This window comes from Rana temporaria, chromosome 3 (genome assembly GCF_905171775.1).
Source record: "Rana temporaria chromosome 3, aRanTem1.1, whole genome shotgun sequence".
Lineage (NCBI taxonomy): Eukaryota > Metazoa > Chordata > Amphibia > Anura > Ranidae > Rana > Rana temporaria.
In genome coordinates, this window is record NC_053491.1 from 422251535 (window position 1) to 422263087 (window position 11553).

Here is an 11553-nt window from a genome sequence, read left to right on the forward strand (position 1 = left end):
AGAGTTTACTTACCTTCGTTTTTTTATCTTCCATCTTGTTTGTGGGCATGCAAAGCCCACTAGGACTTTTTTCCGGGATAAGGTGCTGCTGGCTACCCAGCATGCACCTCCCAATCCTGTGCATGCACAATCTAGACAGGGCATAGCGCAGACAGTGTGTCTGGTTGCCATCACAAGGAGTAGCGACGGAGGAAGGGCCTGCCCCGTATGGCAACTAATCCTGCGGCGATGCCCACTGACTCCTGGGAACGATGACACACATCTCCCAGGAGCACAGGCGCTGCAGGATATGATGTACATCGCTACGGCCCGGAAATGGCAGATTAGAAGGGACATCCTAGCAACAAGACAAATACAGTAAGGAAAAAAACAACAGTTTTGGCCAAATGTTGTTATGCGTGCAGAAAGGAGCTGATGAAATTATGGGTTGAATCTTGCTTTAAGTAGAGCATATTGGTACTTTACAAGCGTTCCTCTATGGCAAGTTATATTAAGTGATTACAGCAGCTTCTTATTTCAAGACAATCATATTTTTAAAATGATATTTTCTAAATCTACATAATCATTCCACACAAAAACGTTCTCATTGCTGAATAAAACAGATCAGGAGGATGTCCTTACCCCTTTGGCCTCGGTGTATTTAATCTTTGGCATGTCCCAGGAGTTGACCAGCTTTTGGATGTAGCCATTGCAGGCGGGTATATGCAGGCAGGAAACATCGCCAATTTCTGGGTATTTGACCTGAAGGTCCTCACTGTAAGGTGCAAGAAAACAAATTAAACAGGTGAAAGCTCTGCTTATTGCCAGGTAAGAAATCTGTCATTCTGGAATCTGACAAAACGTTCTAATGTAGGTTCAGTAGGTTTTTAGTTTTTTTATAAATTATTTATTTTTCAGACAGCAGAAGCAGTACAATTACACCTGCTAAATTCTGATTGGCATAATTCACTGATCAATTTCAACCATGGCATTACCTGCCTGGAGTTTGCATGTTCTCCCTGTGCCTGTCTGGGTTGCCTCTGGGTACTCCGGTTTCCTCCCACACTACAAAGCATGCTGGTAGGCTCATTGACTCCTGTTTAAACTGGCCCTAGTATGTGTATGCATGAATGCGAATTAGGGACCTTAGAGAGGAAGCTCCTTGAGGACAGGGACTGATGTGAATGTATAATACATATGTAAAGCACTGTGTAAATTGATGGCGCTATACAAGTACCTGTAATACATAAATAATACATCAGCAGACCCCACACACACCTGCAGAATTCAGCATCTTCTCCAACGATTGGCTTAGGGATACAGGAGTCATGACTGGTGGAGAACACTGGAATCAGTGCCAGAAGACAAGCATGAATGAGCCACTCCATCATCACAGCCTATAAAAAAAAAAAAAAAAAAAGTAAAACCCATTGTAACGAAACCCCGAGTATTAGAGGGTTTAAAATCGTTAAGGACATTCCATTACCGAACACTAAAGCAGGCCATACACGGTTGAATTTCGAACAAATTTTATTTTCAAAATCAGAACGTTCGTTGTTTTTGTGATCCGATGATGCCACCATTGATTTGCGAAATTCGGCCGACCAAACTTTCATGTTGCCGGGAATATTCGTTTCTCCCAGGGAATATTATTTTCTCTCCGTAAATATTCGTTTCTCTCCGGGAATTTTCTTTTCTTGCACATTTTTTTTTCTATTACATTTCTCGCACGATTCTCCCATCATTGATCAGAAAATCGTTCGTTTTTTCGAAAATTTCCAACATGTCGGATTTCTCAAATTTGTTTGCCGCACGAAAATCGGCTGTTGCTGCAGCCCACTAACGGTGCGAAATTTGTACGAAAATTCTTTGATACGATTTTCGAAAGAAAATTCTTTCGAAATTCGTATCGTGTATGGCCACCTTTAGTCAGGCGAACAAGAAACTCATACGAATAATTCTCCCCCAAATACAAGATGAGGCTCTGTATGAGGTTCAAGCAGGAATCACAATCTTAATTGAAAGACTACAGCCTTTTATACAGTAAAAGAGGAGGTGCATACATATCCTGCTCCTATTACTCTGAAAATGACCAGACCTAATTAACATGAGCTAATTAACTAATCTCTTACAGCATAGGTGACTCATAGGCATGACCTTTCAGGTCCTAGTCTTGCTGTCTCCTAGCCCCCTAAATACAATACACATTATCATAAATACACCTTCACACAATTGCAGGGTCAATTAGCACAAGCAACAATGAGATGCAGAGCAGTCACACTAGACTCCTTTACATTATACAGACAACAGACAAGATAGGTGGCTGGAGGTGATGACATTAGCATCTCCTTACAGTATATGTCCCAACAGTATAAAGGAGTCACTCTTTCCAATATGCAGGGCCGGCGCTACCACTAGGCGGACTAGGCAACCGCCTAGGGCGCCCGGCCGCTGGTTATTCTACTCCAGTCCCGCACTGTCCACAGAGCTTCCAACTATCCACCAGGCAACGGCCACTCTGTCATGTGTCAAGCAGCTCCCCCGCGGCTCTCCGCTTTGACATCATGTGTACAGTCCAGCAACCACCGAGCCCTCCGCTCCAATGTGTATCCCCCCCCTCTCTGCCCTGATGTCATGTGTCCAGCAACAACCTCCACCCCCCCCAAGGGCCCGCTCCGATGTGTGTCCAGCAATCCGTTCTCAGATGTGTTCAGGCAGCAGCTCCGCATGCCCCCCTCCCCGGTCTCCGTCTGACACTCTGACATGTGTCCAGCACCGAGGCCGCTCTCCCTCTTCTGTAGTGTCTTGTGACCTCCATGTCCAGCAGCACTCCGTTTTCTGAGCTGGGTGAGTAAAAATGTGCTTTCTCTCTGAGTTAATGAGATTATATTATACAATTACATGGAATTTTAAAATGAATGTGTGTATCAGTGTATGTATATTGACTGATCTGCCCCCCCCCCCAGGGTGCATTAATTAGCAGTGGTGAAGCAGCATTAATGGGCACATGTGAGATGGCATTGAGTGAGGCTGTATTTAATGGGCACAGGTAAGATGGCATTGGTAAAGTGGCATTTATGGGCACTGGTGAAGCAGCATTGATGGGCACAGGTGAGGCTGTATTTGATGTGCACAGGTGAGATGGCATTTGATGGGCACAGGTGAGGCTGCATGGATTGGCACTGGTGAAGCAGCATTGATGGGCACTGGGTGAGGCTGTATTTGATGGGCACAGGTGAGGCTGTATTTGATGGGCACAGGTGAGGCTGTATTTGATGGGCACAGGTGAGGCTGTATTTGATGGGCACAGGTGAGGCTGTATTTGATGGGCACAGGTGAGGCTGTATTTGATGGGCACAGGTGAGGCTGCATGGATTGACACTGGTGAAGCGGCATTGATGGGCGCTGGGTGAGGCTGTGTATAATGGGCACAGGTGAGATAGCATTTGATGGGTACATATGAGGCTGAATTGATTGGCACTGGTGAAGCAGCATTAATGGGCGCTGTGTGAGGCTGTATTTAATGGGCACAGGTAAGGTGGCATTTAATGGGCACATATGAGGCTGCATTGATTGGCATTGGTGAAGCAGCAGCATTGATGGGCACTGGTGAAGCAGCATTGATGGGCACTGGTGAGGCTGTATTTGATGGGCACAGGTGAGGCTGTATTTGATGGACACAGGTGAGGCTGTATTTGATGGGCACTGGTGAAGCGGCATTGATGGGCGCTGGGTGAGGCTGTATATAATGGGTACAGGTGAGAACAGGGCCGATGCTACCACTAGGCAAACTAGGCAGCCTAGGGCACCCGGCCACTGGTGTTCCTATTCTCTTCCCTTTGCAGAAAGCAACTAAGTCTCAGCATCAGCAGGCAGCCACCGCTCCGTTCACAGATAGTGTCAGAGGCGCAGCGCCTGGCGGAGGGCTGTGTCTGTGTCCTGACTCCTGAATTAATGGAAGCAAGCAAACATTCATTGATGGGTGCTGGTGAGGCTGCATTTAATGGGCTCTGGTGAGGCTGCATTTGATGGGCGCTTCATTAGAAAGGTGGGGTATACATGGGCAGGGCAAAGGGTGTGGGGTTAGGGTTGGAGCCAAGGGGGGCGGCAAAATTAGGTTTCGCCTAGGGTGTCAAAAATCCTTGCACCAGCCCTGCTAATATGGCATATATCCTGGGAGATATTGTGGATAAATATTACTGTCCCATTCTAAGTAATCCAAGACATATTCTTAACCACTTAAGCCCCGGACCTTTAGGCAGCTAAATGCCCAGGCCAGGTTTTGCGATTCGGCACTGCGTCTCTTTAACAGACAATTGCGCGGTCGTGCGACGTGGCTCCCAAACAAAATTGGCGTCCTTTTTTCCCCAGAAATAGAGCTTTCTTTTGGTGGTATTTGATCACCTCTGCGGGTTTTATTTTTTGCGCTATAAACAAAAATAGAGCGACAATTTTGAAAAAAAAATGCAATATTTTTAACTTTTTGCTATAATAAATATCCCCCAAAAACATATATAAAAATATATTTTTTCCCTCAGTTTAGGCCGATACGTATTCTTCTACATATTTTTGGTAAAAAAATCGCAATAAGCGTTTATCGATTGGTTTGCGCAAAATTTATAGCGTTTACAAAATAGGGGATATTTTTATTAATTTTTTTTTTTTACTACTAGTGGCGGCGATCAGCGATTTTTTTCGTGACTGCGACATTATGGCGGACACTTCGGACAATTTTGACACATTTTTGGGACCATTGTCATTTTCACAGCAAAAAATGCATTTAAATTGCATTCTTTATTGTGAAAATGACAGTTGCAGTTTGGGAGTTAACCACAGGGGGCGCTGAAGGAGTTAGGCTTCACCTAGTGTGTGTTTACAACAGTAGGGGGGTGTGGCTGTAGGTCTGATGTCATCGATTGTGTCTCCCCTATAAAAGGGATCACTCGATCGATGCGCCGCCACAGTGAAGCACTGGGAAGCCGTGTTTACACACGGCTCTCCCCGTTCTTCAGCTCCGGGGAGCGATTGCGACGGAGCGGCTATAAACGAATAGCCGTGCCGTCGTCCCGGATCGCTTCCGAGGTAAGCTGCACGCATCGGGGAGGGGGGGGGGTCCCGATCGGACCCCCGACCCGCGGAAAGGCAAGGACGTATATATACGCCCATCTGCCTGTCCGTGCCATTTTGCGGACGTAAATAGTCGTGCGGCGGGCGTTAAGTGGTTAATGTCCATTATTTTCTTACTTACCCTGTGCTCCTAATAGACACAGAGTGACTTAGACATAAGAGGTGCATGGGGAGCTGAAGCAACGGCATCCCATACTTTCTAAGGGATTCTGGGTTCCACGGGCTCTCCCACTATACACATATTTCATCGTTCGTGATTTTTTCGATGTAACCAAATAACATGCCACCACTGTGTCTGTATAAAACTGCTCTATGAAAGTCACACTTATATATCATGGATTTTAGTAGAAGAGTCCATAAGCAACTTGTGATAAAAATGCACCCTTGGTAGAACTGATGACTTAATTGAAGGAGCCATCTGAAAGATAGTGTGGTGGTACCAGTATGTATTACATGGTCATGCATTAGGAAGATTAAACTGAACCCATGCCCCCTTTACATCAGGGTTCCCCATCAGAGTGCCCCTTTACATCAATTGTTTCTGCAAAACTATGTATTTTTTTTCTCTAAAAAGATGAATTTATCCTTTAACATCTGACAGTCGCTAGATCCTCCCATTATTAGAGGGTACTCTCTACCCCACTACCATGGTAGTGATGATTTTGGCACACTTTCTTTACTGGCCCTGTTACCTGGTACCTGTCAATTTCTTGTTACCCCCTGTGATCAGGTGTCCGCCCGCCTTTGGTCATCCCTCTGTTACCAGATGTCTGGCCTTCCCCAGCCACCACTTCATTACCTGGTGTCTAGTTTCCCCTCCATCACCCCCTCTCCCCCTTTCTGTTACGTGGTGTCTGGCACGCTACCTGGCGTCTGGCCAGGGCCAATCCGCCCTATATGCAAGCCGCTTAGGGCCCTGCAAAGCTGTGGAGGGCCCCCCAAATTACTGGAGGCCCCGCCTGGTGAGAAGTCATTGTCGACCCCTCACCCCACTTCTCAACTCGCTGGCTGCATGGGAGAAGAGGTAAGAAGTCAGCACCCCCCGCTTCTCACTTTAATGTAAGGTGTCATTTCCGATAGCAGAACACCCCCTCCCCCCGCTTCTCAACTTTAATCATTAATGTGACATGTCACTGTACATTATCCAGGGTCTGGCTTTCTCTAGTTTTCCTTTCAATACCCGGGGGCAAGTCATCCTCCCATTACCTGGTTTATAGAAATTACCCTCCTGTTACCTGGGGTCTGCCATTCTCTAGACACCCCCATGATCTGGCATCCCATAGCAGTGTTTCTCAACTCTTTGGTGTACCTCATCACTTCAGAAGCCCTCATTTTCACACCAGAGTCCCCAGTCATCCTCTTTCCACATCAGACCCCCCCCCCCCACACAACAGTCTTTAGTCCCCCTTCTAAATGCTTAGTTGCTTAGTACCAAACCTCCTCCGCCCCATCTACATCAGGGTCCTCCGCCCCCCCCCCCCCTTCAGATTAGAGCGCTTACTCCCCCCCCCCCCCCTCCTTCATATCCACATCAGATTCGCTTCTACTCTCCACTAAGCACACCCCCCCCCCCTCTATTTTTTCTTTTCGGGTGTCAGAATTTCCCCAGTCGCCCCTCATTTCCTGGGGTCTAGTATTCCTTGGTCACCCTCATTTCCTGGGGTCTGGTATTCCTTGGTCACCCTCATTTCCTGGGGTCTGGTATTCCCCAGTCACCCCTCATTTCCTGGGGTCTGCTATTCCTCAGTCACCCCTCATTTCCTGGGGTCTAGTATTCCTCTTTTACCCCTCATTTCCTGGGGTCTAGTATTCCTCAGTCACCCCTCATTTCCTGGGGTCTAGTATTCCTCAGTCACCCCTCATTTCCTGGGGTCTGGTATTCCTTAGTCACCCCTCATTTCCTGGGGGTCAGGTATTCCCCAGTCACCCCTCATTTCCTGGGGTCTGATATTTCTCAGTCACCCCTCATTTCCTGGGGTCTAGTATTCCTCAGTCACCCCTCATTTCCTGGGGTCTGGTATTCCTCAGTCACCCCTCATTTCCTGGGGTCTGGTATTCCTTAGTCACCCCTCATTTCCTGGGGTCTGGTATTCCTTAGTCACCCCTCATTTCCTGGGGTCTAGTATTCCTGTCACCCCTCATTTCCTGGGGTCTAGTATTCCTGTCACTCCTCATTTCCTGGGGTCTAGTATTCCCCAGTCACCCCTCATTTCTTGGGGTCTAGTATTTCTCAGTCACCCCTCATTTCCTGGGGTCTGGTATTCCCCAGTCATCCCTCATTTCCTGGTATTCCCCAGTCACCCCTCATTTTCTGGGGATCAGGTATTCCCCAGTCACCCTTCATTTCTTGGGGTCTAATATTTCTCAGTCACCCCTCATTTCTTGGGGTCTAGTATTCCTCAGTCACCCCTCATTTCCTGGGGTCTGCTATTCCTCAGTCACCCCTCATTTCCTGGGGTCTGCTATTCCTCAGTCACCCCTCATTTCTTAGGGTCTAGTATTCCTCAGTCACCCCTCATTTCCTGGGGTCTGGTATTCTTTAGTCACCCCTCATTTCCTGGGGTCTGCTATTCCCCTGTCGCCCCTCATTTCCTGGGGTCTGGAATTTCTTCAGTCACCCCTCATTTCCTGGGGTCTGGTATTCCTAAGTCGCCCCTCATTTCCTGGGGTCTGGTATTTCTCAGTCACCCCTTATTTCCTAGGGCCTGCCATTCCCCAGTCGCTCCTCATTTCCAGGGGTCTAGTATTCCTCAGTCACCCCTCATTTCATAGGGTCTGGTATTCCTCAGTCACCCCTCATTTCCTGAGGGTCTGGAATTCCTTAGTCACCCCTCATTTCCTGGGGATCAGGTATTCCCCAGTCACCCCTCATTTCCTGGGGTCTAGTATTTCTCAGTCACCCCTCATTTCCTGGGGTCTGGTATTCCCCAGTCATCCCTCATTTCCTGGGGTCTGGTATTCCCCAGTCACCCCTCATTTTCTGGGGATCAGGTATTCCCCAGTCACCCTTCATTTCTTGGGGTCTAGTATTTCTCAGTCACCCCTCATTTCCTAGGGTCTGCTATTCCCGTCTCCCCTCATTTCCTGGGGTCTGGTCTTCCCGAGTTACCTCTCATTTCCTGGGGTCTGGTATTTCTTAGTCACCCCTCATTTCTTGGGGTCTAGTATTCCTCAGTCACCCCTCATTTCCTGGGGTCTAGTATTCCTCAGTCACCCCCTCATTTCCTGGGGTCTGCTATTCCCCAGTCACCCCTCATTTCTTGGGGGTCTAGTATTTCTTAGTCACCCCTCATTTCCTGGGGTCTAGTATTGCTCAGTCACCCCTCATTTCCTGGGGTCTAGTATTCCTCAGTCTCCCCTCATTTCTTGGGGTCTAGTATTCCCTTGTCACCCCCTCATTTCCTGGGGTCTAGTATTCCTCAGTCACCCCTCATTTCCTGGGGTCTGCTATTCCCCACTCACCCCTCATTTCCTGGGGTCTAGTATTCCCCATACCCCCCCTCATTTCCTGGGGTCTAGTATTCCTCAGTCACCCCTCATTTCTTGGGGGTCTAGTATTTCTTAGTCACCCCTCATTTCCTGGGGTCTAGTATTGCTCAGTCACCCCTCATTTCCTGGGGTCTAGTATTCCTCAGTCTCCCCTCATTTCTTGGGGTCTAGTATTCCCTTGTCACCCCCTCATTTCCTGGGGTCTGCTATTCCCCAGTCACCCCTCATTTCTTGGGGTCTAGTATTCCTCAGTCACCCCTCATTTCCTGGGGTCTGCTATTCCCCAGTCACCCCTCATTTTTTGGGGTCTAGTATTTTTTAGTCACCCCTCATTTCCTGGGGTCTGCCATTTTCTAGTTATCCTCCTGTTATCTGGCATTCCCTAATTTCCCAGAATTCCCTAGTTTTCCCCTGTTACTGAATGTCTAGAATTCTCCATCCCCTCATGTCCTGGTATCTCCCATTCCCATAGTATCTGGTGTTTGGTATTCTCTGATCACCGCCTCTTACCTGCTGTCTGCCAGTGTCCAGTGATCCCCTCTATTCGGCTCCTCTCCTCTCCCCTTCCTTCTGTTTCCCGAATACAGACAGTAGTAGACTGTTATTTTGGAATCAGTCTGCCACACCCCCTCCACGTGGTTGATAGCTGATTGGATCGACAGAGCTTTCCTGCTTTGGGTCCTACGTCTGTCAAGAATGTGGGGCGGGGTCAGCTGTCATTCAGCGCGTGGGGCAGGGTCATTCAGAGTGTGTAGCGGAGTTATTCAGCATGTGGGGCGGGGTCGAGGAGTGTGTGGGGCGGGGCCCGGGCGTGGCTCCTGGCTGTGATGAAGCGTGATGTATTCTGTATGTGTATGTGTCTCAGTGATTGTACATTAGTGGCTCCCTGTAGTGTGTGTGTTATGTAGATGTAGTGATGATGTTTCATTCTAATATATATTCTGATTTCAGGCTGTTCCTGCACCCACATAACCTGCAATGGGGGGTCCAGCGATGGTAAGTACCTTCCAGTGCATGTGAAGTGATACAAGTTTATTAAAGCTGAATTTATGATGGAAATGTCTTGTTTTTTTTTCCTTTTAACCACTTCAGCCCCGGAAGATTTTACCCCCTTCCTGACTATTTTTACAATTTGGCACTGCGTCGCTTTAACTGACAATTGCGCAGTCCTGCAATGCTGTACCCAAACGAGATTTGTGTCCTTTTTTCCCCCACAAATAGAGCTTTATTTTGGCGGTATTTGATCACCTCTGCGGTTTTAATTTTTTGCTCTATAAACAAAAAAAGAGCGACAATTTTTTACTTTTTTTGCTATAATAAATATCCCCAAAAATGTTTTTAAAAAACAAATCTCTTCATCAGTTTAGGCCAAAATATGTTCTTCTACATATTTTTGGTAAAAAAAAATCGCAATAAGTGTATATTGAAAAGTTTTAGGGCCAGATTCACAGCCAGGCGGCGCAGCGTAACGTAACCGATTTAGCTTACACTGCCGCAAATTTCCTGGCTAAGTGCCCGATCCACAAAGCACTTACCTGGAAATTTGCGGCGGTGTATCCTAAATCCGTCCGGCGCAAGGCGGGCCCAATCGAATGGGGCGAGTCCCATTTAAATTAGGCGCGCTCCCGCGCCGGACGTACTGCGCATGCTCCCGTCGCAAATTTCCTGACGTGCTTTGCGCAAAGTTACGACGCGCCATCGTTTTGTGAATCGCGACGGGTAAAAAAGACTTGCGCCGGGAAAAATAAAAAATGTAAAAAAAAATCGAAATACATGGTGTACTAAGTTTACACTTTGTAAAAGGTACCCTATCTTTGCGACGGCAAACTAACACTTGCGGCGACGTAACAACGGGGAAAAATTTCGTGGATCGCCGTAACTGCTAATTTGCATACCCGACGCTGGTTTACGACGCAAAATCCCCCCAGCGGCGGCCGCGGTACTGCATCCTAAGATCCGACAGTGTAAAACAATTACACCTGTCGGATCTTAGGGATATCTATGCGTAACTGGTTCTATGAATCAGTCGCATAGATAGAAACAGGGATACGACGGCGTATCAGCAGATACGCCGTCGTATCCCTTTTGTGAATCTGGCCCTTAGCATCTACAAACTATGGGAAAGATTTATGGCATTATTATTATTATTTTTTTTTTTACTAGTAATGGCAGTGATTTGCGATTTTTAGCGGTACTGTGACATTCCTGCAAACAGATCGGACACTTTTAACACATTTTTGGGACCATCAACATTTATACAGAGATCAGTGCTATAAAAATGCACTGATTACAGTGTAAATATTACTGGTAGGGAAGGGGTTAACACTGGGAGGCGATCAAGGGGTTAATTGTGTTCCCTAGTTAGTGTTTCTAACTGTGTGGGGATAGGACTAACTGGGGGAGGAGACATATCGCTGTTCCAAACGATCTGTCTCTCCTCTCCCCTGACAGAACAGGGATTTGTGTGTTTATACACACAAATCCCTGCTCTGGCTCTCGTGCCCACAATCGCGGGCGGCCATCAGGTCCCCCACCATGCAGCGGGCGCACATGTGTGCCTCCGGTGGCTCTTAAAGGGAACAACGTGTTATACTTGCCTGCTCTGTGTAGTGGTTTTGCACAGAGCAGCCCCGATCCTCCTCTTCTCGGGTCCAATGGTGAGCCCCCCCCCCCCCTTCTGAGTGTCTCCACAGCAAGCAAGCTGGGGGATGTGTATGTCCACTGACAGCATCAGGAGCAATTGGCTTCTGCTACTGTCAATCACAGCCAGTGAACCAAGAGAGCGAGAAGAGAGCGGGGGGCAGCGCCGAGACACAGGAGCAAGCACACAACAGTGCCTCCAGAGCAAGCGACTTGCTATTGGGGGCAATGGCTGAAGAGGATGAGCCAGGAGCACCAGGCAAGGACCAGAAAAGAGGAGGACCAGGGCTGTTCTGTGCAAAACCCCTACACAGAGCA

At 47.8% G+C, this 11553-nt stretch overlaps 1 protein-coding gene across 2 annotated transcripts in view; it reads right to left on the reverse strand.

Moving 5' to 3' along the window:
• Positions 1-9267, reverse strand: part of PEBP4 (phosphatidylethanolamine binding protein 4) — a 95869-nt gene extending 86602 nt beyond the window's left edge. Inside the window, exons 1-3 of one of the 2 annotated variants that reach the window (XM_040346170.1) lie at positions 9106-9263; positions 1258-1376; positions 622-754 (exon numbers count right to left, since the gene is read on the reverse strand). In XM_040346170.1, coding sequence (XP_040202104.1) covers positions 622-754; positions 1258-1370 — 246 coding nt within the window. In that variant the 5' untranslated portion in view covers positions 1371-1376; positions 9106-9263. Of the gene's footprint in view, positions 1-621; positions 755-1257; positions 1377-9105 lie in introns of both variants that reach the window. The other variant, XM_040346171.1, reaches the window with a different exon arrangement.
• Positions 9268-11553: the final 2286 nt, after the last annotated feature.